Consider the following 24,479-nt stretch of genomic DNA (forward strand, 5'->3'; position numbering starts at 1 on the left):
CTTGCTCACTCATCTCAATCATCACTCATCTCTTATATATACCCATCACCCTCCCAGCCTTACTCAATTCGCATACAAGGACGGACAGAAAGGGCAGACAGCAGGCTTCGGCAGACAGAACAGGCAGATCAACTACACAGCTCGTCCCAATTGTGCTTCGGGAACTGTCTAAAGCTTCGTCGTTGAACACAGCGACGACCAACACCTCCACGACGTCTCTCTACTTCAACCCCCAGTCTTCAACTCCAACACACACAATGTCCGTCTTCATGTCACAACCCGCCTACGCCTACGCGGCAGCTCCTCCACCTCCCAGACAGTATTCGGGAACCAGCAGTGCCTTCAGCGCCTCTGCCAACCCCGATGAGGACTGGACCAAGATCTCTGACCTTGCTGAGCGCCGCCGCATTCAGAACCGCATTGCTCAGCGCAACTACCGTATGTCTTGAGTCTACAGCTCTAACAGCTCCAGCTAACACCTCGCAGGCAAGAAGCTCAAGCGCCGTCTCGAAGACCTCGAGCGCCGCGCCGGTTCTTCTGACGATGCCGACTCGGACAAGCAGCCCCAGAAGACGACAAAGTCGAAGCGATCGCCCTCCAAGTCTCAAAAGTCGCAGCCCGCCCAGGCCAAGCCCGTGGTTGCTCAGGGCCAGTTCACTCCTCCCATGGAGCCAACTGACGATCTCTTCTTCCCCGGCACCTACGACGACCGGGCCCGCTCCAACAGCCCTCCTCAGTTCACCTACTCGACCTACCCAGCTCCCGATGAGATCCTCCTCGCTCCCTACGGCTCGGCCCAGTCCTACCCTACCATGACCACGGCCGACGCCTACCCCAACTACCTAACGGCTTCCACCGTGCCCATGACGCTCCCCTCGATGACGCACTTTAGCGACGCCATCAAGCGGGAGTCGTACTCCAGCGACGACGGCCTCGCGCCTTACATGGCTTACAGCTACATGCCTCCCATGGACTTCAACGCCCCAAGCCCCTACGATCAGTCCAACCCTCATGTGAGTTACGCCAGTCAAATGCCCCGCGGGGCTGCTCGAGATCCACGTTGCTGATGGGGTTCCAGACTCCTCCGCTCTCGCACACGTTCGACCATTCGGCCAACTGTTCAGAGGCCGGCTTCGACTATCCCACCACTCCTCTGTCCATGCCCGGCTCGCCCGGTATGATGCACCCTCAATGAGTGTAAATACGGAGTCATGGGACTGGTCTGGCGACCCGGATCAACCGGGAGCCAAAAGCGAATGAATTTGCACTTTACTCAGGCGTTGGGATGAGCCTCACAAGGCATTACAGCATGGCGGGTTTTGATATTTTTGGATTCTTTCACTCTCCACACTCTTCTTCTTCTCCCCGTGGGTGCCTTGGCTCTGAGCCAGTGGCATCATTCAGGCGATTCACATCGTCTGCCCTCGTTTTTACGCACCAACCATCGAAGGGCTCGACTTGGTTGGCTTGTGACGGCTGCAAAGATGGACGAACGTTATTGATTACTTATCTGGGATGGCGATGGAAAAGAAGATACATGCGGCGTTTATGGCAATCAATCAATGTATGAATTGTACATTTTGGATTACGAATGGACGCAATGGGTGGGATTAGGCAGGCAGGCAGGCAGGGAGCGAGGATGGAGGCGACGATGGCGGCTGCAGGGTCGGAAGACCCCGGTCCCTTTTTGTTGAGTAGATATCCGCGAGCCATCGAAACAAACAAATTAGATGAAAGGAGAAATGTGCAACAGCGTACGAATCAGAACCTGGCCCGAGCAATGGTGTCAATGTGACTGTCTGATGGATGGATGAGTCGGTTGAAGGATCTAGGACTTGGGACGTGGGCCATGACCATGGGCCTTTGTGTCATGGGCCTCGATCCTACCTAGTATAGGAGATTTGATCCTATGAGGCAGACAAGCAAGTCCTATGTGTGCGACAGGGACTTTCACTTCACCTGGCCTGATCAAAGACACAAATCTCCTTGTCTTGACGGAGCCAAGAACGCAGCTGAGAGCCTGGAAACAGCTGAAAAGCTCAAAACAGATAGCGCTCTGCAGAGCCGCCCATGGCTTGAGAAAAAAAGCCCAAGGTGTGAGAGGAGAGGGAGCTTGCAGAAACCAGGGCTGAGGCGGCTGCGCTATGTGCAAATGCACAAGGACTGTCTAGAACGCGCCCGCCCCCCTCCTCCTCGGTCTCGGGTCCTCAGCTGGGGGGGGGATGAAAGTCTGCTGGCGTGCGTATTGCGTGTACAACATCGGTTTACATCGTTTTTGGGCGGTAAATTCTAAAAGCCCGCCATCCTCTTCTTCTTCCTTGCAGGGGCTTGGCCCACGTGCTGGGGGCTGGGTTCCAGATGCTGGCGTTTGGGAGGGTGAAAGTAGGCTACGGCATAAACGGGCGTTGTTTTTTTTTTCTCTTGTGGTGGACGTGGACGTGTACTATGGACGGTACCATTTCACAAGCTGCATGGGAGATCGGGCTCGGCAGTTCAGAGACCCGAAGGGATTCGGGATAATAGAGATTGCGACTTACAGTACGTGTAGTATTGTAGTCCGGCATGCTCGGATGCGGACGCGGACGCGGACGCGGAGGTTGAATTGACGGCCGCCGTCCGTATGAGCAGTGAGACAGGGGTCATGAGGAGAAGATCAGGCTGTGAAAGAGGCTTGCAAAAGGGGGGGTAATGAAAGGTACTGTACTGTACTGTAGCAGAGAGGAAACACATGCTGTCCTTGTCCTTGCAGTAGTTAGTCGGTTTAGTCGTGTAAAAGGGGGCTGCTTCCATGAGGACGTGTCGATTGGCTTGCCTCGTCCAGGGATCGGGTCTAGAATGAGTGAGTGTCGGTATCATCCATGCTGCAGTGTTGTAGTAGTAGACTGCTTAGGTGTGAACCTTGATTTTATAGTTGACACCACCCAACACACACACAATGAGATGAAATGAAATGAGATTCGTCAAGATGCACAATCCAAACTTGTACGGAGTATATCATGTGTTGATGAGCTTTAGACTACGACCGGTGACTATGCACATAGTGGATATTATGCTCAAACCGGGCTTCTTCCCCTTCTTCTCTTTCCCGTCTTGGCATCGGGAGTTGAGAGTCAATTATGTCATTGGGTCTCGGCATCTCATGAAAACGAGTCTAGATCGACAAGGGTTATTAAACAGTCTGGGGAATTTTAACTTTTTTCATCTCTTCTCGACAACCGATAAATAAACAAACATAACACATCAATTGACTCAATTGACGGCAGGAAGAGATGGCGAACCAGTTGACATATCTCTTTGGCGGTGACCGGCAAGTATCTCACTGAATCTATCGTGAAAAAAGCATATACTGATACTGTCTCCAGCCCCTGGTCTCAGGACCTCTGGACCGCTTCTGACGACCGTGTCCGAGGCGGCTCAAGCGTCTCCAACCTAACAATCTGCGACCCCCCTCGCAGGCCATCTTCCACGGGACTCTCGACACCAAGACGCTCGGCGGCGCTGGCTTCGCCTCTCAGCGCACAAAGGGCGACCTATCCCTCGACCTCTCTCAGACGGAGGGTCTGCAGCTGGACCTCGGGGCGGGCAACTCGGAGCAGAAGTTCACCCTCACCGTCAAGGATACGATTCCTGAGAGGAGGGAGGATGGACGTGATGAGGCTGGTGTCAGCTGGGAGGTGGACTTTGAGCCGCCTGCTAAGGGAGGAATCATTGTCAAGAAGTGGGATGAGTTTAGGGCTACATATCGAGGCAGGGATCTTGATGATCCGAAGCCCTTGGACCTTGGCGACATCAAGAGAATTTCGCTCATGATGCGAAGGTGAGTTTTTCTTCCGCTGGTGGTACTCCGAGCTCTTGTGTTGATATGATATAGCTTCTTTGACCAGCAGGATGGTGATTTCAAGCTCGTCGTCAACTCGATCGCGGCTATTAACAAGACTTTCGACGGAGACGACAGCGATGATGAGGATCTGAGGAAGCCAGCCCGGCGGGATGAGACGGAGGCGCGTCCTTGGTGGAAGATGCTGTTCTGCGGGCTGCTGTAGACATTGTCCAGAAAAACAGACGTATTTCTAGCGGCCAAACCAAGCAGCTGCTTCACAAAATACAAAAGCTGACAGTCATCTACAAGTCGTCGACGTTGTGCATTTTCTCATATCGGCCGTTTAGTGCCCCCGGTCCTCCCGTGCGTCCCGACCCGGAGCTCGTCCGTTCGGCGCGGGGATCGGAGGGGCGGGCCGGCATCGAGCATCCGGTTCGACTCTATTGCGTCACGACTTTCTGCAAAGGTACTTTGTGAGACAAGGAGAACCCCCAATCCAAGCCTTATATAGAGAATCATGTCCGGCATGAGTGGGTATGGCATCGTTCTGTTTTGCTGAGTTCTTTCATCTGCTTGCAACACCGTCAAAATGCCATCCCTCCTCCGCGCCCTCCTCCCCCCGGTAACGACCGCCCTCGCCCTCCAAGCCGCAGCCGGTCTCCCCTCCATCGCCGCCAAGTCCGATCGCATCTACGACCTAAGCGGCTCCCTCACGTTCCTCGCCGTCGGTGCTCTAAGCCTGTACATGCCGCGCCTCGTCGGACCCGTCATCCCCGGCGTCATCTCCGTCCTGCGCGGCCAAGGGCCGACGGTTCTGCGGCACGCCGACTGGAGACAGCTGGTGCTTACAGGTGCCGTAGCAATTTGGGCGACGCGGTGTAAGCCACTTGACACTACTCAAGATGACATCTGACACATGGTAGTGGGATCATACCTCTTTGCTCGAGTCCTCCAAAACGGCCACGATTCACGCTTCGACGAAATCAAGACGTCGGCACCTAAATTCGCCGGCGCATTCTTCGGCCAGGCCCTTTGGGTCTCGCTCTGCCTCTCGCCCGTCATCCTCCTCAACGCCGTGCCCCCGGCCGTCCTCTCCGCGGCGGTGCCCAAGCTCCTACTTACAGACGTCCTCGGGCTGACCATCTGGGCTGGCGGCTTCGCATGCGAGGTTATCGCTGATCGACAAAAGAGCGCTTGGATGAAGGAGAAGAAGGAGAAGCTTCATGATGAGGATTTCATGGCTCGAGGGTTGTTCTCTAAAAGGTATGAAATGCTGACAGTTGACTTTGAGTAGGCAATTGACTAACACGCGCAGCCAATTCCCCAACTACTTTGGTGAAATCACCCTCTGGACAGGCATCGCCACTGTCGCCGCTGGTATCCTGGCGAGACAGCCTGTTCAGCTGGCTCTCGGCCTCTCTGGCAGTGCGGGCAGCATACTGACCACGACAGCTCTGTCATATGTGAGCCCTGCCTTTGCGGCGCTGCTGTTGACAAAGGTATCCGGTATCCCATTGAGCGAAGAAAAGTACGACAAGCGATATGGTCATCGCAAGGACTATCAGGAATGGAAGAAGAACACACCCAAGCTCATTCCTCGGTTCTGGTAATGCATCATGAGATTCATCATGTATCATGGCATGGTGAGAATGGTGTCATGACTTGGTCATTAAATGCTCATTTCATTCATGATGTTCGCTTTTTGGTATTTTACTGCTTCCATGATCCCCCCAACAAAACAATTTGTTACATAGCATCGCATAGCAAATCACACCTTACTTGTGGAAAGCCTTGACCCGCTCAACCTCGTCGTAGCTGCCCATGAAGATACCGGCTCGGTCGTGGATGTGCTCGGGCACCACCTCGAGCATTCGCTTCATGTTGTTGTCGACAGCCTGGCCACCAGCTAAAGTCAAGTTAGCATACGGAACCATACAAATTCAATTGGCACTAACCATTCTCAAACACAAGAGCCATGGGCGCGCACTCGTACAGGATACGGAGCTTGCCCTTGGGGCTCTTCTTGTCGGCGGGGTAAGCAAAGATACCTCCGTAAAGCAGGGTTCGGTAAGCGTCGGCAACCATGGAACCAATGTAACGCGAGCTGTAGGGTTTGCCGTTCTCCTGGGCTAGCTTGAGCGAGTTGAAGTAGCCAATCGTCTTGTCCTCCCAGTACAAGGAGTTACCCTCGTTAACTGAGTAGATGGCACGCGACTTGGGCAGGCGCATGTCGGGGTGCGACAGAATGAACTCGCCGATACCGTTGTCAAGGGTGAAACCGTTGACGGTGCCGCCACGCATGGTGATGACGAGCTGGGCCGAGGCACCGTACATGGTGAAACCGGCAGCCAGCAGCTCGGTTCCGGGCTTCAGGATATCCTCCTTGCAGCCCTTGGAACCGGGAGGAAGCTTGTGAATACCAAAGATGGTGCCGACGGAGACACCGGCGTCCAGGTTGGAAGAACCGTCAATAGGGTCGCAGGCGACGGCATAGTGAGCGTCCTTGGCGTCGCGGAAGTAGATAATCTCGTCCTCCTCCTCAGAGACGAGCAGCGAACACTTGCCCGAGGAGCGCATGGCCTCAATGAAGAGGTCATTGGAGATGACGTCGAGCTTCTTCTGGTCGTCGCCCGTGATGTTGGAGGAACCAGCCAGACCGGTCAGGTTGACGAGGGTGGCGCGTCGGATGTAGTAGGCGATAGACTTGAAAGAGAACTGGAGAGCATGGCAAAGCAGGCTGAACAGGCGGTTGTCAGTTCGGTATCATGAAAGCCGAGGTAAGCAGCATCATACGTAAAGTCACCAGTAGCCTCAGGGTGCTTGGCCTGCTCCTCAGTGAGGAAGCGAGTGAGGGTCACAATGTTGGTGTTGACCTTCTCGGACTCGTGCATCTTGTTACCGTTGGAAGCCATTGTGTCTGATTTTGGGGGTGTAGGATGTGGAATGAAGGAGAGGGGAAGCTGGAGTAAAGAAGGGACAAGAGCTTAAGCCGAGCACACAAGGTTTAAGCCGTCAAGCAACAGCAGAGACAATGGCTTATGAGGGTCGTCTGAGGGTATCGCGAAGCGGAAAAGGGAGATGAAAGAACAAGATCAGGAGAAGATCAGGCGGAGGGAGGAGGTAGAAGAAGCAAGTCGGACGAGAGAAGTCCGGAACCGAAGACCGAGCAAGAGAATGAGCAAGCAACCGCGTCCGTCCGTGACTTCACGACGGGATGACGATGATACGCCGGCCATCGACGGGCGCTCTACCCTGACAACGGCGAGCGGCGACGAGGTCTCGTGGGGAATTGCACCAACCGCAGGGCAGCAAACAGAGCTCTCGCGGCTCCATGGGGGCGTCGTATCGGGTTCACAGCCCTGCGTGACCCGGACAAAGTGTTGCGGGCTACGGCTGTGGGTGGTACGCAGCGAGTTTCAGCGTCCTCAGCGAGGCCTCGGCGAATCTCAGCGTGGTCCAAGTCCCGAGACGCGGGTCGATTGGGGTACGATTGGGTCATTGCCGGCCGAGGGGAAGCGGCGCAAGAGGATTTCCCGGGGCACTCCAACCTCCAGCCTCCAATGCCCCTCCATCAGAGAGTATTCGAGACGTAAGGCACGCTACGGGAGCCGCTCCAGGTTGGCGTCGGTCCCGGTTTCTCCCCACATCTTGAGTAATTGGCGTGCCTGCCTTCGGTGGAGAGGAGGGGCATTCGGCTGCTTGCCCAGGTGTCGGTCTCTAAGGGGATCATGGCATTGAGTCTTGACCAGTGACTGAGGACCGTTGATCAAGTCACCGCCACAGCATCCGGCCAATTCCCGCCATCATGATTTCTTCTCCCCTCCCGGTGGGGGTGGCACGCTCAGATTTCGAGATTGAGCGGGGTGAAGATCCCTGTGGCTGCTCCCAAACCTTCCTCGGAAGAGATTGGGCGGGCGGCGGCTGTCAGATGTCGGAGGTGAGATCCCGAGGTGCAGAAAGCGGGTACCAAAGGTTTGGGGGTTGATGCCTCGCCATTGAGCACTTGCTGCCTGAGGCTTTTAACCCAGCTCCCTATATCACGTGCAATCCCCTCAGTGGCCTTCCCTTCTTTCTCCTTCGCCCCTCATCCCAATTGGGAAACCGTTCACGGGGCACCGGCACCGGGTTAAAGGTTATCCGGACGGCCGGGGGGTCTTGCGACAGCCAGAATGCAAGGAACGGACAGAGTCCGAAGAGCATGAGAAAGGCGCCAAAAGCGCAACGGGCCCCATCCTGTGCTGTCCTCTCACTGGATCGATGCTGCTTCTCAAACAGGAACCAGACCGAGCCTCGGGCACTTGCCGTAGCGATCAATCTCTTTTCCCCAGACCGAAACGGCCTGTTATGGATATTTTTTGCGGGGACGGAAAATGGAAACCAAGATGACGATAGGAGCTTTGTCGTCTGCCCCCTTTTTCTGCTACCAAAGCTGAACCTGGGCTTAGCTGGATTAAGTACCTATTCTGGCACCACAGCACAGATATGAGCCGTTGGAGAGAGCCGAGTCAAGCTTGTGCTTGTGTTACTCGCTCTCTCCTGCCCCTCAAGCTTAAAAGCTGCCCTCCCGCTCACGAGGGCGGACCTCGGCATGTGAACCCGTTTTCCGGGCTCGGTCAAGTCTCCGATTTTACTCCATCCCACGCCGCGCACGTCTTATTGAATCCATTCCCATTTCCCCAGCTTTTTTCAATAGCATCGACTTGGAACTGTCATCATCTCCATTCTCCATCGGCCTCTCCATCGGCCAATCCATCTCCATCTCGCCCCATTTCATCACTAATTGCTGGCTCCTCACTAGTGAAGACCGAATCCCGTACTTAGCCCGGCCTTGGTCATCGCCAAATATTGATTGCTGCTGCTGTATAACCTCCGAGCTTTCGCCATCTCGCATCACCATCAACTCTTGATACGACACGTGCTGTAACTCCCATCGATCCTCCATCACCGCAACCATGGTCGCCGACGCCCTCATCTACCACCCGACGGTCGCGCACTACCTGCGCTATATGGCCACAACCCTCGGTCGCGACAAGCTCATGCGCGTCCTGCAGTACTTTGCCCGTTTCTACGCCTGGTACCTCCTCCGCACCAACAGCACCCCGGACAAGATCGCCCCCTGGAACACCCTCAAGAAGCAGTTCGGCCTCATGCGCAAGGTCTTCCGTGCTGGCAAGTTTGTCGAGCACTTCAAGGCCGCCGCCACCGCAAGCGACGCCAAGTCCATGGACCCTGTCCTGCGCTACACCTCGGTCGGTCGCCAGCTGGGTTATGCTGGTTACCTGACTTGCGATGCCGCTACTATTCCTGACGCCGTCGGCTTCCGCAAGTGGGATCACGCCAAGCGCTTCCAGAAGGAGGCCTACCGATTCTGGGCCATCGGTATCATGTTCAGCATCGTTGGTCAGCTGTATACTCTGCGCCAGCTGAGTGTGCGCGCATCCAAGGTGGATCTGAAGGAGGGCGAGGGTGTTGTCGAGAGCAAGACCATCTCCATGTAAGTTGACGTCCACTCCCTTGCGCTCGCCTATCTGGTCATGCGCGCTTGTTACCTCATCATCATGATACACGTACTAACACATGTCAGTGAGCGCGCCGCCGCCAAGAAGCAGCTCTTCTGCGACCTTTGCGATATCTGCGTTCCCGTCTCCGGTCTCGGCTGGGTCGGCTTCCTGGACGACGGCATCGTCGGTCTGACCGGTACCCTTAGCAGTCTTATCGGTGTCTACGGCCAGTGGAAGAAGACGGCGGCTTAATTTACCGTCCATATCCGTCCTTAATCAACCTCCATATTGGATATCACCATATATACACCCACATACCCGCATCCGCACCCGCCATCCCCTTATCAATCACTATTCGCGAATCACGTCATCGCCATCCTATTGTGGGAGTTCAGAGTTTCTTTCTTTAATTGTATACTATGGGAAGGGCACCACGGGAGCAACTGATGGCGCCAAGCTCGAGCATCCTTTCTACTTTGTGCGATAGATCCAGGTCCTTTTTGGAAACATAAAATCAAACTTGTTTGGTCTTGTTCATTTACTTTGAATCAGCTGTGGTCCGCCCCCTCCTTGGGCGAGGGCGTATATCCTATGCCCGGCTACTGCTTCCCGTGACTCACCCTTGCCGCCAAATCCGGAACGGCATTGCGCCTTGAATCCGGGCTATCCGTACATGAGGTTGACGCACTCTGTGCTACTTTCTTTCTGTGCGACTTTCTAGTCGCGCGAGTCAAAACTCGCTCTCTTTGATCCTTGCGGGCACCCTTCATTGCATGCCCTATCCAAAGGTCGGTAGCCAAGTCATGATGAAGACCCCGAGGAGGTATATCCGTAATATTAATCCACTCTTAGATAGCAAATCGATTCCAACGGCAATAACGTCAATGGGGCAGACGAGGTGTAGAAAGAGTATCACTCAACCTAGGGTGTCAGTGCAGCTAGCATTGTCATTACATTCTTTCTCTCCGTTTCAAGCATCAGACACCAAACATGGATAGCAAGTCGGTACTCATGAGCAGCTTGTATACCAACTTTTACCGCTGCAGGATACAGTTGTTTTCCTCGGATGATAGCCAAGTCTAGGCTTCTCTGCCCACATCGATCACAGCATCAAGTTTGCTCATTGCGAAAGAGCCAACAAGCAAGCTGCATGCTCACTCTACGTTTCATCTCGGTAACAAACGGTTTGGGGACTGGTATTAATAGTCTCGCCGGCACCCTCTGCTTGACCCCCACCAGGAAGCTCCTCTTTGCTATTTCCCACGGCTCTGCACAAGAACGCATTCAGTGCTCCTAAGACGCCGATTCCACTTAGACCAAAGCCCCCACGTTGTAAGCACTATATCCCGCCCTATATCCCGCCCCAAGAGAAGGTATCCAAATTAAAGACCCCAATCTTCAACGAACGCCGTGGGGGGATGCTCCTCGAAACGAGACTCTATTCCAAAGCGTAGAAATACAGTGATCAAGATAGTATGGCTTTGTAATCACTTCAATGACCAGTCTCCGACCGGTCATGAAATGGCTCAGTTTTGTAATAGTAAAAAGACTCATGAAAAGATCAGTAAACAATGCCGACTGCCTCCTTTCAAAGAGTCATGATGAAGCAGGGGTGGGTGATTTTTTTCATGTGGAGCATCAGCGGGGCCGCGGGGTACCTTCATCGGACGGATAGATCCTGCTTTGCTTATCAACATGCAGCATCAACTGATTGATATGGATCGAAAGAATTCACGAACAGGAGGCTCTTGCTCCATCCTCCTAAGTGATGTGCCTTTGCCTTGCCGCTTTGTGAATACTAATTAGGTAAAGGCAAGTCAAGGATGTGCCGTGACTGGTTCGAGCGATTTCGGCGCCTCCCCACCAAGGCACTAAAGTAAATACCGTAGGTAGTACATGAAGCCGATGCAGGGGATAAAACCCACCACAAGATGGAGTCACAGCGCACTTTCGCTCTCGACATCACCACAACGTCCACCCTAACCTCTTCGCCACAAAGTCAATTGCGCTGAGAAGCATCCGAAATCATGCTCTCTGCCACCTCCGTGGCCATGCGCGCCGGCGCCCGCCGAGTCGTTCGCTCGTCTGCTCCCCTCCTCAACAACGCCCGAAACCTCTCGTCTTCGAGGAGCCTGGTGGCTTCGCCTGCTCGTGATCGTGTCACCTCCGCCCGAGGAGTCTTCCAAGCCGTGGCGGGCAAGCAGCGACGGGGCTACGCCACCACGACAAACCCCAACCCGCCTCTGGGCAAGAAGAATGCATCCAACGACGTCCCTTCTCGTATCGGTCTTATTGGCGCTCGAGGATACACTGGTCAAGCCCTGATCGAGCTGCTCAACAACCATCCTTACATGGACCTTCGACATGTGTCTTCGCGAGAGCTCAATGGCAAGGAGCTTGAGGGATATACCAAGCGCAAGATCATCTACGAAAACCTATCCCCCGAGGATGTCGCCCGGCTGGACAAGGACGTCGACTGCTGGATCATGGCTCTTCCCAACTCTGTGTGCAAGCCCTACGTAGAAGCCCTCGCCGATAGCAAGAGCGTCATTGTCGATCTCTCGGCCGACTACCGCTTCGACGATACCTGGGCCTATGGCCAGCCTGAGCTCACAAAGCGGTCCAACATTACTCAGTCTACCAGAATCTCAAATCCTGGCTGTTTTGCTACCGGCTCTCAGCTCGCCATTGCCCCTCTACTCGAGCACATTGAAGGCCAGCCAGTCGTCTTTGGTGTTTCGGGCTACTCTGGCGCGGGAACCAAGCCATCTCCCAAGAACGACGTCAACCTCCTGAAGGACAACCTCATCCCATACAGCCTGACGGGCCACATCCACGAAGGCGAGATCAGCCACCACCTTGGCACCCCCGTTGCCTTTATCCCGCACGTCGTCTCTTGGTTCCAGGGCATCCAGCTCACTGTCAACATCCCTCTCAACAAGACCATGACCTCGCGCGACATCCGACAGCTCTACCAGGACCGCTACGCCGGTGAGAAGCTCATCAAGGTTGTGGGCGAGGCGCCTCTTGTGAAGGATATCTCCAAGAAGCATGGAGTTGAGATTGGAGGCTTCGCCGTTGACAAGACCGGCAAGCGCGTGATTGTGTAAGTCATGGATCATCTGGCTGAAGAGACCAAATCATGCTAACTATGCAAAGTTGCGCCACGATAGACAACCTGAACAAGGGAGCTAGCACCCAGTGCCTGCGTAAGTTACCTTTCTCCTAAGAACAATAATTATAGGGTTACTAACAAGCTTCACCAGAAAACATGAACCTTGCGCTTGGTTACGCCGAGTATGAGGGCATCCCCATCATGTAAAGTCGTCCGTCATTAGATTAGATGGTTTGTTCTCGACGACGAGGAGTTGGCTCGAAAATTGCTTCAAAAGACGTTGGATTGGGATCTATGGATAGACGCGCCTTATAGAGGAACACTTGTTACGCAAAACCCTCTCGATACCAATATAGAGGCACACGACAACGTTGAATCAATTCTGGACTTACTAAAGAAACATTGGATACTGGATTGAAATAAAAGGTCCCAACCTAACATAGAAAGATCCCCCCAAAGAGAATAACACAAACTGAACCAAACGCACATCCTCAAAGTCCTATAGTAAGCCACCCTGGTGCCTGCCTAGTCATACACTTTGATCCTACCGAGTTAATCACCAAAAATCTCAAGTCGTGTGCGAGCGATTGCATTGCAGCATTTTCCCAGTTTTCGTCCACTCTCGTCATGTCCTTCATCAAGCCTATCCCCCTATCCCCTGCGCCGTCCAGTGTTCCTCCTCATTCCTTTTTGTTTGGCCGTCATGAAGAGTGACTCGTTGGTTGTCCGTCAATTATCGCTGCGCCTGCCTGCCTATCGCCGGTTGTATCAAACTTGCCCTCCCCTACCTATTCGCAGTCCGGACTGCGTGGCGCAGACTTGGCGCTTTTGGTCAGGGTTGAATCTAGTACCGCCGGTTAAGGACAGTCCCGCCAACGAAGCGGCTCAAGCGGTTGTAGGAGATGGATTTACCAGTAGCGTCCACCACGATCGTAATCACGGGGATATCCCTCCCTGGGATATCCACCCTCTCGCGGAGGGAAGTCTCGGGGAGGCCGGTCGTACGGCGGCCGACCATTGGCATAAGGGTCGGGGGAGGAGGGTAGTCGCGTCGGTACGGGTCATCGTAGCGACCGCGAGGAGGGGGAGGAGGATAGTCCTCCATTGGTCGGCGAGGTGGTGATCGATAGCGGGCTCGGTCATCATAGTAGTCTCGTCGTGGGCTTCGGTCACGGTAGCCGTATCCGTCGCGGCGAGGACTATAGCCGCGAGGAGGACCACGGCGTTCGTAGTCATCCACGGGAGGTGGGTACGGGCGTCGTCCCGGAGAGCGGGATCGACCACGGTCGCGGGCGGGAACGTCAGGCTGAGTCTGGGCCGAGTCAGCATATGCTTCAGCAGGCGGGCGGAGGATACTCTACGTCAGCAACACATTGGACGCGCTGTCCCTTGAATTCGCGACCGTCGAGCTTCTCTACAGCGGTCCTCAGGTCCGCAGCAGTCTCGAATTCGACGAATCTACCTTGTGTCAGCCATAGTCACGAAAAAAAAAAACTATCAATCCACTCACCCTCGGCCGTTCGAGTCGCGTCCAGTCTCAGAATAGACAACGTCCAAGCTGGACTGACGCGCAAAGTCTTTGAGATCCTATTTCCAGAATCCACGTAAGTCGTTGTCCAGGAGCAGGAAAAACGCCGGAAGTCCATGTAATCCACAAAACGCGAATGCAGTCCGTCAAGTCAAGTACCAGGAAGCAGAACGGGGGAGGGGGTCCGTGGTTGTCGTCCCCTAAACCTAGTCCCGGCGCAGTCCCGATGGGTCGAAGCCAGAAAAGCCAGAGCTCCGCGCAAGGCACAAGGGGAAGAAGGTCCATGGAATCCAGCAGCGACAAGGAACGGGGAGTGTGAACAGACCTGCCAACTGGTATCGTTCGGGAGTCCCGTGATCTGCATTCGATGAGGGGTACGGCGAGGCCGCGGAGCGGCGCGCTCGTGGTTGCCGAAGCCACCCTCTCGGTGCCGGGGGCCATGAGCAAACTGGACAGTGAGTCGTTCTCCCATAAAGTTCGATCCGTCTTGGAGAGTGGTGTGTTAGCCAGAGGGCGCAGATGGAGACGAGGGCTGGAGTGGTGACGTACGAAAGGCTGTAGGGTCATGGTCAGCAGTCAGCGCAGAGACGGAAGAGGGGTCGACTAACCCGGGACAACATCTTGAGCGTCCATGGGATCCTTGTACTCGATGAAACCGAAGCCGTTCATCAGCTTGACCTCGGTGATTTCTCCGGTTCCATGAGTCGCAAAGTGAGCCTCAACATCGGACTTGGTAGCTGTTCGGCAGCGTGTCAGTGGCATGGCTAGGAGCGTCAGGGCGATGAGTCTGGACCATTTCGAGGGAGGTTTCCCAAGTAAAGCCGGGTGGAGGACACCTCCGTCGTCATGTTGCCGGTGGGAGGAGGGTCGGGTCGAGTCAAGGGCAAGCAATTAATCCAGGGAGAGCAAACTGTTTGTTATTCGAGCCAAATGCGGGGTTTCCAGATATCCGGGGCCAGTCGCGCGATGGACCAAGAAAGGGCTGGCGAGGGATCTCTGCCAGCAATGATGGCGATGGGATAGCGACGCTGATGGCGATGATGAGATTGGATGGTGGAGAGGAGAAGAGGGCAGCGCGGGCGCGTGCTATCTCTTGCGACTCGACTGAAGGGCTGGTGACCGGGCGGAGAACAGTGGCAAAAAGCCAGATCGGGAAATAGCCCCGGTAACCAACATCTCGGGCTCCAGCGTCGAGGCGCCCTGGTTGTTAGTGGACAGCCCAGCTCCAGCTACTGTAGGCTAGACTAGCGTCACATGTGCGAACACCCTCGCTTGCATTCATCATACCGACAGGGCAGGACGGGAGAAACCCCACAAACCTCCAGGGCTCTCTTAGACCTAGGTAACATCAAATCGTCCGAGTATCGCGAGAATCGTGTCATTAATATTATTTCAGGCCGTCTGTCAATGGATCAGACCTGATAAACAGAGCTCTCTCTACCTTCCTTCGTAGGCAGCCATCCAGGGCCTTGGAGTCGTGTTTTGAACCGCCAAATCATGTCGTCAATCACCACAGCCTGGTCCAGCCCAACTCAATCCCCTGTCAATGACGCCCAACGCCTTCGCCGTGTGTCTCGTATCATGTCCATGGATGCCTTATGGGTGAGAAGCCCTTGTTATGCTTCAGAGCTCTTCAAAGATGACTGAAACAATTTCATCAATCATTGTAAATACCAGGTGTGCGCTGTGTCCGTTAGCTAGCCCATAAACAGAAGTGATGTGCAAACCTACTTTAACCTCGAATTGTTCAATGTCGCAAAGATGCGCCGACTTGCCGCCTGCGCGTTGACTCTTCCTACAACGCTTCCGGCAAGATCTGGTACCAGCGTGGCCAGCATGAGACTCGCTTCAGTGCGTGTCTTTTTCTTCTCAATCGCCGTGCGCGGCTTGCGGTCTCGCTGCAGCTGACCCCCAGGCCAGAGACTGTCCTGTACTAGGCCAATGTAGCGCAACAGAGAGTCTTCTTGCACGAGCATCTTGACATTGTCTCGCACCTTTCTCTCAATCGTGCCGCCTAGGAGTTGTTGAAGAACGACCACTACAGCTCTACCGCGGAGCCAATTGTTCCCCTTGTTGAGCTCAAAGACTTCGAGGAAAATGTCGCAGATTGGTTTGATGAACGGCTCGAGCTCTTTATTCTCAAAGGCGTTCAGCTCGGCCTCGGCCTCGGCAGCTGGGAATGTATCTTCGTTGACGTTGAGCGGCACAGTATTGAGCTGGTTCGTAGCTGCAGCAATCAGATTCTGGCCAGCAACTGAGATCTGATCCAAGACAGGGATGTTTCCCAGAATGTCGTCCATCCCGTCCGCCACTGAGTCGTATAGGCGCGTCATCATATCCTTTTTATCCTCACGGTCTAGGATGTCCTGTCCTTGCGCAATTACACTCTGCGAGAGAAAAGCCCTGAGATCTCGACTCCGGCAGACCTCTGGCAGGAGAAGCAGCTCTCGCATGTACTTCTCCAAGGCAGCCCGCCGTTTTCGTAGGAACTCGCTCTGAAACTTCATCACCATGCGCCGCCGCGGAAAGTCGAGATCTCGCACCGACGGATATCGGGACCGTAGCTTTTGGTGAAGTTCGTGGAACTCGCTGTATCGCCGCGAAATCACCCATGATGCTGCGGGCATCTGCTCTCCAGCATTTCTTTGAACCTCGATGACATACAGAGCAAATTCTCTGCCGTCCTCCTCCTTGCCCACCTGGATGGACTTGATCTTGATCGTTGAACGGCCATAGAGACTATTATCACTCTCCTGAACCACGTATTGCTGCCGCTGAAGCTCCTTTCGTCGAATCTCCCTCTGGAGACTAGCCTTGGACTTTCTTAGAATGCGCAGCTCAGCAGTGTTGTTGGTCAACTCTGCTTTTCGCGTCAGCGATTCCACAACCGCCTCCTGAGCAACCAAACGATCAATATCGTTGGAAAGTGCCGTGATGGCTTCTGCCAATCCAAGATCTCCCGGGGCTGCTTCATGGACTTCATCCTCATCATCAGGCGGTGGGCCATCATCAGCATCCCCGTCGTCAGGAACCTTGTCTTCATCGCCAAATAGGTCATCGTCCACAAAAACGCCAATTCTTGAAGCAGCACTAACAAGGCCAAGAGATGATAAACTTGGCTTCTCGCCCTCCTTGTTCGAGACAGTGGGTTTAACCCCGATATCCATGGAGCCACGGTGGGAGTCGTTATCATTTCCCGAGAAAAGGCTCGAGGCATTGTCGTCAATACTGCCTCCGAGAACACTTCCACCACCGCCAAAAAGAGACGCACGGAGGTCCTCGGCAGTCTGAGGCCGGTTATCTTCCATGATATTGGTGAGAGCCTGCTCCACGGCCTGAACAACCTGCGTGTCTGGTAATTGTTGACTGTTCGTATCCTGGTCCAGGCTTTGTACAGAATCCACCAATCCATCGTTGTCGATGTCATCGTCGTCAAATAAGGGGTTCATAGAACTCTCATCAAGAGAGCGTCTAGCTTTCGTCAGAGGATCTGACCCATTGCCGTTAGTGGTCAGCGCTCTCAGGTCTGACGCAGAGCCTGTACGCTTTCCTGAACTGGATAGCGGAGGGGCGAGGCGTGACACCGGCCTCGGTTTGGCTGGTAAGGTCTTGCTGGATCGAGTATTCGTAGATGACTGAGGGTCTGGCTGATGGACTGGCCGAACTGAATTGGCACTGGCTGCTTCTTGGGCTGCAATACATTTGTAGAATAGGTCGGATTTCTTGAAACTCTGGAAGAAGCGTGACTGCATCTCTTCGAGAACGGCACTCTGTGCCCTTAGAATGGCCCGACGGGCTTTGTAATATTGAGCCGGTGTGGCTGACTTTCCTGCTTTGATAAACTCTCTCACCTCCTTTTTCGAAGAATCCGGGACCTTCAACTCGGCCTTTGATAGATATGCCTGTTCAATCTGCTGAAGATCTTGACGGTCCGAGTCTGTCCACATGGGTAGCGTTGACGGCACATGCTCGTCATCTTGGCCATCATCCTCCAGAGGGTTCCTGAAGCCGTCCACCACGAGCCAGAATTGCACCAGAGGCATGAAATGCTGGCGGTCCATATATTCCATGAAGTAGGAAAGCCCTGCAGAGTCCCGCAAGAGCTCAACCAGGGATGCGTTTTCCAGTCTCGAATGTGAAGAAGTCGTTGGTACTGGAGCAGAGGCAGGGGCATGACGGTCTCCGCCAGCTGCGAGGTGGTTGACTCTCTGGTCAAGAAGACGCTTCCCCATCTCCAATCGTCGAAGGTAAACCGGATCTTGATTTTCCTGGAGGGAATCCCGCTTGAGCTGGCTGGCAACTTCGCTGCGGAAACGACGGGCATCTGACAGGTTATTGACCTTGCGGATGGCGCGAATGAACTTTTCGAACTTGCGCTCACTGTCTCCCGGAGCAACTCGAGGCATAGAAGCTAGCTTGCTGGACTTTGGTGTAGGGGAGGCGTGCTGGTCCAAGGCTGCTCGAAGCTTGCGTACCGTCGATCTATCCTGAAGCATTGAACGACCAAGGTTCTCCATAAGTTGATTCCAGGTGTCTGGCTCGGACAGCAGTTGGACAACTGGGAATAGGACAGCACAGCTGACAATCTCGCGGATAATTATGGAAACGGCTCGACTGGACAGCATGGTCTCAGGGAGGATCTGAGGTACAACCTTTGAGACGAGAGTCCGAAGGTAGTCCTGCTGGACCATCTTGGTGTCGGGGAACGACAACGACGCAGCGGGGTGTAAGCGGCCATCTCGGAATTTGGATGCAATAGCCAAGTCGAGTTCTTCGGATTCGGTGACAGATCGGTTGAGCTTCTTCCCACGCACTGATTTCTCCGCCTCGTAAAAGTCTCGAAAGTGGGCGGTGAGGATGGGGACAAGGCGGCTGGTGACGATCTCGGCCAGGTCCTTGTCACGAAGGGAATCGCATAGACTCAGCAGCGCCTGGCGTATAGCTTTGTCGACTTGGTTCGAGAAGGTAGGATTGCGGCTAATGTTGGAATACCAGCTGCTCACAAAGTCGCGGCCTATCATGCCAAGTAGGACATCGACGGCCTCGGAGACGCGGGGTGACTCGGGAGCTATGGGGGTCGGGGTATACGATTGTCGCTGGCGCAGCGCCTGCACCTCGGATCGCCATGCTTTGGGTCCCAGAAAGGCGGCGGCGTGCGGTCGTGAAATGCGGTCGCTGGGTCGTCTCGAGACGAGGACAAGAGCAGCCAAGAGGACGACGAGGGTGACGAAGGAGCCAGCTACAAAGGCTTGGCCCGCCCAGCGGAGGACGGGGAGCCAGCTCGCGACGACGCCCCAGGCTATGAAGGCTGCAAGTCCTGCGAGGGCAGCATCTCTGCGCTTGAGGGCCATCGCCAGGATGTTGACCTCAAACAAGACATTCTTGTCTGGAGATGGAGTGTCGTCGTGGCTCCAAATGGGCGGGTGGTGCTATCAGCCGGTTAGGTTCCATTATCGATTACGGTGGATGCTGTAATTTGATGCATCCACCCCTGTCGGTACGCCTGCGGGACATGGAAACCCATGACAGAGCCTACAGAAGCCACTGCAACTGCAGGTACGGAACTATATTAGATGAAACTGCTCGACGACATGATGCATTGTTTTGGAGGAGCCTCATTTTTATGAGGCATAGCCTGGTTGTGGCTCCTTGTATCCTGACTCAAGAAGCTCTCGCAGCAGGACAGCTGAGAGAAGTACATGGTCGAACCCCCACGCTGGACCTTAACATGACACTTATTAGATTCTCAAAGTGATACATGAGATATAATAGGGTATAATTCTAGGCCGTTGAATAGTTCTCCTGAGTGTTATTCCTCAATCATTTTTCCATGAGAAAGCATTCACTGCCACCTCTCGGCCTACCTCTGGAGGTTGGCATTGCATCCAATACCCGTAGCTCGCATTTAGTACTGCAAGCCAATGACACTCATCACAGAATCCGACAAACATAGAACTACGGTTATATCAGTTTCATAAACCCATCTTCAGTTTTACAACTTGACTCCTAACTACCACGGAGGATCCTCAAGCCTCCGGAACAGGGCCACAAACTTTTGTCCCTTATTCCTGGCCACTTTCTTACCCTCTTCCGTCTCGGTCAACATGACCTGCACACACTCATCCGCCTCCTCTTCCTCCTTCGGGATCCTCTCGAAAGCAGGATGAGCATCGAGATGCTGGACCATCCACATATGCAAGTCCTCGACGTCTGTAATGGTGTACACGATGCCTCCAGGTCGGAGAGCATAGGCGTATTCCGAGTTGAGTGTTGTCGACACAATTCTCGCCTTGTGTTTTCTGGCCTTGAAGTGAGGATCCGGGAAGCAGATGAAGATTTTGGACAATTGGCTCTTCTTGAAGAAGTTTGGGAGAAACTTCATCGTGTTCGCCCGGATACATCCCACGTTTTGGTACATGTTGTCCGAGTTTTGTGACCGCAGTGCCTTTATCCGCTCTTGGACATACTCTGCAACCTGTGTACGAATCTCCAGACCTAAGCTTGTTAGTCTGGATTCACAGACCATACCTTTCTCACTTACCGAGAACCAGTGTGTCTGGCAACTTTGGTGCCAAAGCAACCAAGAGACCACCAAATCCACAGCCAATATCGACAATCTCTACATCTTTACGGAGACGACGAGGCTTGGTGGCATCTTCTGGGGTCTCATCTTGAACATAATGAGGAAAATAAACCGACCAATCCATGTCATCTGGGGATGTAGGGCTATTCACATGTCAGAACATTTCGCTTAACATCCATGAGATCAAGTACATACTACTCTAGCATGTGGTCGGAGAAGGGATTCGCATGCGCCCGCTGGCGGTAAAACTTTTTGCGCGGCAACTGAGTGACCCCATCCTTGGTCCTTGCTGCGCGACTCAGCTCGCGGCCTTTTTGTTTATTTGGAAGCTCTGTCGCCATGTTTTGGTTGTGATGTCGATATTTGATACCCTGCAATTTGGAGATAAATTCAGAGGCAGATCCAAATGTGAGGGCGTGCTTGGCGGGCTGCCCAGTCGGGAAGGCGGTGAGGCAGAATCTGCCCACCTCACATGCGAATTAATTGGAGGGAGGTGTACCCTGTCAGCTGGAGATGAGCTGCGGCCTCCTCTGGGTGGCCTCGGAACCCATGATTCTACCACCTACAACCACATCACCCCCTTCATAGTCATGAGCTTTTTTGCTTCCAAGCTGTTTGTGCCGTATACCACAATGTCTGAGTCTTCTCCTGACGCGCCATGGAATCTATTCGGTTCTCTGCTGACTGAGTACTCCTCGGTTGTCCACTGGATCTCCCTTGTCTGTGTAAGTGCAGCTCAGCTCGGCCCATCCCCCTTGATGGGAGACTGACGCGCGGATAGTTCGGGGTTGGTTTGGTCTTGTTCGTCCCTATCGTTCTCTTCATCATTTTCGACCTCGTCGTTTGGGCATGGAGAACCGCCAGCAACAGCTCCCCCGCTTCGCCTCGCGATTCAAAGCCCACCGCTGTCGCTCCCAACACAAATACTACGGCAATAGCGACAGGCATAGACAAGGCTACACTACGCTGCTAGTCACGAACCCTCCCTCGATCGATCAGAATACGATAATAGACTTATATTCTTGGGCACGCTTTTATTTTGCTAGCACTTTCGATTTTAAGCAATCTGCGACAGAACCTTGATCAGGTCGGCAGTCACACCCATGGCAGTCACAGCACCACCAGCACCGGCACCCTGGACAATCAGAGGGTTGCTTCCGTACCTCTCAGTGTAGAAGCTGATGATGTTGTCGCTGCCCTTGAGAGCGGCGATGGGGTGAGAGCGGTCAAACTGCTCAAGTCCAACCTTGACCTGCTGAGAAGCAGTGTCGATGCTTCCAACGAATCGGACAACCTTGCCGGCCTTCTCGGCAGCAGCCTTGGTCTCCTCCATCTGCTGGTCAAAGGCAGGGAGCTTCTCGAGGAACTCGTCACCGCTGGTGCAGGACTCGAGCTCCTTGGGGATGAGGCTCTGCACGGGGAAGGAGGTGGGAGACTCGACAGGGAGACCAGCCAGGCGGGCCAGGATAGTCAGCTTGCGAGCAACGTCGAGACCGTTGAGATCGTCTCGGGGGTCAGGCTCAGTGTAGCCAAGAGACTTGGCGTTCTTGACCTCGTCCGACCACTTGCCGCCCTGGCCCTCGGTGGGAGCAAAGGAGTTGAAGAGGAAAGACATGGTGCCGCTGAAGACACCCTCAATCTTGGTAACCTTGTCACCAGTCTCAACCAGATCCTTCAGGGTGGAAATGACGGGAAGGCCAGCACCAACAGATGACTCATGGTAGACACGAGCTCCAGAAGCCTCAGCGGCCGAGAAGATATCCTGCCACAGCTTATAGGAGCCAGAGAAAGCCTTCTTGTTGGGGGTGACGATGCTGATGCCTTGGCTCAGGGCGAGGGGGTACAGCTCGGCAACGTCCTGGGAGCTGGTGTTGTCGACGAGAACGGTCTTGGCGGGGGCCTTGGAAAGGTACTCGACGACCTGGGGAAGAGCGAGGGGGGCCTTGGAGGAGGCTCCGAGGGTATCGACGACATTTTCGAGGTTGATGGCAGAGTAGTCGTCGTTGTAGAGGGCCTTGCGGCTCGTGGCAATGTAGGAGAGACTCAGCTTCGGGGAAGGCCTCCGAGCAGCGAGGGTCTGGAGCTGGTCAATGAAGACCTTGCCGACACCACCGGCGCCTGTTGTTGATTAGCTTTAATGGTTGTGCATATAGGGAAAGATTGAATTACCAATGATGGCAATGTAAACTTGCTTAGGGGCGGCCATGACTGTTACTGTGCTTTAACTGTCGAGAAGCTTGTGAAGAACAAACTCGGGGTCCGATGGCGGGGCATCAGGAAAGCCATTTGAGCACGACAGGCCAACCCCGCGGTGGGTTACCCTACGCGACCGGAGAATGGACGACCAATTGGGCAAGCAATAGAGCTCGCCCACCACGTGCGACGACATGCAACATTTTGGAAATATTTGAGATAGACCGAAGTGTTGGTGTTTTGATAGAGTTGACAAATTGGTGTCTTCGGGCTTTTCCATGCCGAGCTGGTGTTGCTGTTTGTACTCTGATTGCCTCAGGCTGAGCTCTCTCCGTAACCGTTCCATGACATAAACTTCCCTTCACCACGATCGACTCGCAAACTACAGTACATAAGGACCACTCACAAACCTACCGTTACCCAGCACGCATCATGCCGCAAGACCCAAATCTTTATGGCCAAAGGGCGCCCAAGAAGCAGAAGCGAGATGCGACGTTGTCCAGTTCGCTTGATTTCACGGCTCAACTGACATCGTTGATGTCAAACGCGTCAGGCCCAACATCGTCAGGCCGGTCACGCCCCTCCAAGGAACGCAAAGAAGACATCTTCAAGGGCAACAAACCGAAACGGAGCAAGGAGTCAGATGGGTCAAAGAAGCTACAGCTGAAAGAGGTGGCAGGGACCGAGGAGGAGACGAAGGAGCTGGCAAGGGCTAGGCGAAGGATGGAGGAAAAGGCACGGCTCTACGCGGCCATGAAGCGTGGCGATTACGTCCCCAAGGAAAACGAGGCTGCTCCGCTGGTGGACTTTGATCGAAAATGGGCCGAGGGAGAGGAAGAACGAAAAGAGGATTACGCAACAAGCAGCGACGACGATGCTGACGACAGCAGCGAGATGGTCGAGTATGAGGATGAATTTGGTCGCGTGCGGCAAGTCACCAAGGCAGAAAGGGACAGGCTGGAACGAAGAGCACGACGAGGTCTACTGGGAGCTGAAGAGCTAGAGCGCATGTCGGCACGTCCTAGCGCACCAAGCAACCTCATCTACGGCGACGCTGTGCAGTCGATGGCCTTCGACCCAGAAGATCCAGAGAAGATGGAAGAGCTGGCGCGGAAGAGGGACCGCAGCGCGACACCACCGCCGGACCAGCACTACGACGCCGACTGGGAGATTCGGACAAAGGGCACGGGATTCTACAAGTTCAGCAAGGACGAGGAGACACGGACGGCCGAGATGGAGGGGCTCGCGGAAGAACGGCGCAAGACGGAGGAGCAACGCCGGGCCCGCGAGGATCAGAAAGAGGCCAGGAGAAGGGAGATTGAGAAGCGTAGGGAGGACATGGCGGCGCGGAGAGCCAAGAAGCAGGCTGATTCGTTCCTGGACAAGCTGGGAGCATGAGAAGCAGAATTCCGTCCAACGGAATAAAGACGTCCTGCTGGAAGTTGGCGTTGGGTTAGACGAAGCGATAACCCAGTTTGGCGGCTCCGAGGCTCCGAGCCAGCGAAGCTCCATCTGGCTGCGTCTTCGCGCATACGAATTAACGCGAGGCGGAAGTGCCTGTACAAAGACAGGATGTACCATAATGATAATCTGTACACATTCAAGTGCGTTGCAACAACGGCACGCTCGGCCTGCTGCATTCCTAGCCGCAAGACTCTCTTTTCCGGCAAGCAGCGGGACGTTATCGCAACCCACACCATCTTTCTTTTGGCTCTGGGGAACCGTCTCAGTTAGTGCGA

The 24,479-nt window shown here is 54.4% G+C and overlaps 11 protein-coding genes across 11 annotated transcripts; 7 read left to right on the forward strand and 4 right to left on the reverse strand.

The window, feature by feature from the left end:
• Positions 1-257: 257 nt before the first annotated feature.
• MRS44_005911 (uncharacterized protein) lies at positions 258-1,195 on the forward strand (the record flags this gene model as incomplete). Its single annotated transcript, XM_046280582.2, has 3 exons — positions 258-438; positions 487-1,013; positions 1,079-1,195. 3 exons carry the CDS (start codon positions 258-260, stop codon positions 1,193-1,195), a joined length of 825 nt encoding a protein of 274 aa, XP_046140513.2.
• Positions 1,196-2,965: 1,770 nt separating this feature from the next.
• On the forward strand, positions 2,966-4,043 carry MRS44_005912 (uncharacterized protein; the record flags this gene model as incomplete). The annotated part of the gene is made up of 4 exons (XM_065621572.1): positions 2,966-2,982; positions 3,363-3,402; positions 3,456-3,817; positions 3,872-4,043. The coding sequence occupies 4 exons, from the start codon at positions 2,966-2,968 to the stop codon at positions 4,041-4,043; spliced, it is 591 nt and encodes a 196-aa protein (XP_065477644.1).
• A 366-nt stretch (positions 4,044-4,409) lies between these two features.
• MRS44_005913 (uncharacterized protein) lies at positions 4,410-5,430 on the forward strand (the record flags this gene model as incomplete). Its single annotated transcript, XM_046279296.2, has 3 exons — positions 4,410-4,698; positions 4,744-5,083; positions 5,136-5,430. 3 exons carry the CDS (start codon positions 4,410-4,412, stop codon positions 5,428-5,430), a joined length of 924 nt encoding a protein of 307 aa, XP_046140511.1.
• Positions 5,431-5,595: 165 nt separating this feature from the next.
• MRS44_005914 (uncharacterized protein) lies at positions 5,596-6,732 on the reverse strand (the record flags this gene model as incomplete). Its single annotated transcript, XM_046269730.2, has 3 exons — positions 5,596-5,726; positions 5,776-6,557; positions 6,614-6,732. The coding sequence occupies 3 exons, from the start codon at positions 6,730-6,732 to the stop codon at positions 5,596-5,598; spliced, it is 1,032 nt and encodes a 343-aa protein (XP_046140510.1).
• A 2,040-nt stretch (positions 6,733-8,772) lies between these two features.
• MRS44_005915 (uncharacterized protein) lies at positions 8,773-9,573 on the forward strand (the record flags this gene model as incomplete). Its single annotated transcript, XM_046269753.2, has 2 exons — positions 8,773-9,314; positions 9,405-9,573. The coding sequence occupies 2 exons, from the start codon at positions 8,773-8,775 to the stop codon at positions 9,571-9,573; spliced, it is 711 nt and encodes a 236-aa protein (XP_046140508.2).
• A 1,775-nt stretch (positions 9,574-11,348) lies between these two features.
• MRS44_005916 (uncharacterized protein) lies at positions 11,349-12,643 on the forward strand (the record flags this gene model as incomplete). The annotated part of the gene is made up of 3 exons (XM_065621573.1): positions 11,349-12,427; positions 12,481-12,530; positions 12,588-12,643. The coding sequence occupies 3 exons, from the start codon at positions 11,349-11,351 to the stop codon at positions 12,641-12,643; spliced, it is 1,185 nt and encodes a 394-aa protein (XP_065477645.1).
• A 637-nt stretch (positions 12,644-13,280) lies between these two features.
• On the reverse strand, positions 13,281-14,726 carry MRS44_005917 (uncharacterized protein; the record flags this gene model as incomplete). The annotated part of the gene is made up of 6 exons (XM_065621574.1): positions 13,281-13,748; positions 13,798-13,894; positions 13,947-14,023; positions 14,290-14,450; positions 14,514-14,519; positions 14,573-14,726. 6 exons carry the CDS (start codon positions 14,724-14,726, stop codon positions 13,281-13,283), a joined length of 963 nt encoding a protein of 320 aa, XP_065477646.1.
• A 965-nt stretch (positions 14,727-15,691) lies between these two features.
• Positions 15,692-20,888, reverse strand: MRS44_005918 (uncharacterized protein; the record flags this gene model as incomplete). Its single annotated transcript, XM_046283797.2, has 5 exons — positions 15,692-19,393; positions 19,829-19,919; positions 19,979-20,459; positions 20,506-20,690; positions 20,743-20,888. The coding sequence occupies 5 exons, from the start codon at positions 20,886-20,888 to the stop codon at positions 15,692-15,694; spliced, it is 4,605 nt and encodes a 1,534-aa protein (XP_046140505.2).
• A 291-nt stretch (positions 20,889-21,179) lies between these two features.
• MRS44_005919 (uncharacterized protein) lies at positions 21,180-21,520 on the forward strand (the record flags this gene model as incomplete). The annotated part of the gene is made up of 2 exons (XM_065621575.1): positions 21,180-21,272; positions 21,329-21,520. The coding sequence occupies 2 exons, from the start codon at positions 21,180-21,182 to the stop codon at positions 21,518-21,520; spliced, it is 285 nt and encodes a 94-aa protein (XP_065477647.1).
• Positions 21,521-21,604: 84 nt separating this feature from the next.
• MRS44_005920 (uncharacterized protein) lies at positions 21,605-22,753 on the reverse strand (the record flags this gene model as incomplete). Its single annotated transcript, XM_046269707.2, has 2 exons — positions 21,605-22,665; positions 22,717-22,753. The coding sequence occupies 2 exons, from the start codon at positions 22,751-22,753 to the stop codon at positions 21,605-21,607; spliced, it is 1,098 nt and encodes a 365-aa protein (XP_046140504.1).
• Positions 22,754-23,172: 419 nt separating this feature from the next.
• MRS44_005921 (uncharacterized protein) lies at positions 23,173-24,138 on the forward strand (the record flags this gene model as incomplete). Its single annotated transcript, XM_046273386.1, has 1 exon — positions 23,173-24,138. The coding sequence occupies one exon, from the start codon at positions 23,173-23,175 to the stop codon at positions 24,136-24,138; it is 966 nt and encodes a 321-aa protein (XP_046140503.1).
• Between the last annotated feature and the right edge of the window lie 341 nt (positions 24,139-24,479).

This window comes from Fusarium solani, assembly GCF_023522795.1.
Source record: "Fusarium solani strain SB1 chromosome Unknown bctg00000003_1, whole genome shotgun sequence".
Classification (NCBI taxonomy): domain Eukaryota; kingdom Fungi; phylum Ascomycota; class Sordariomycetes; order Hypocreales; family Nectriaceae; genus Fusarium; species Fusarium solani.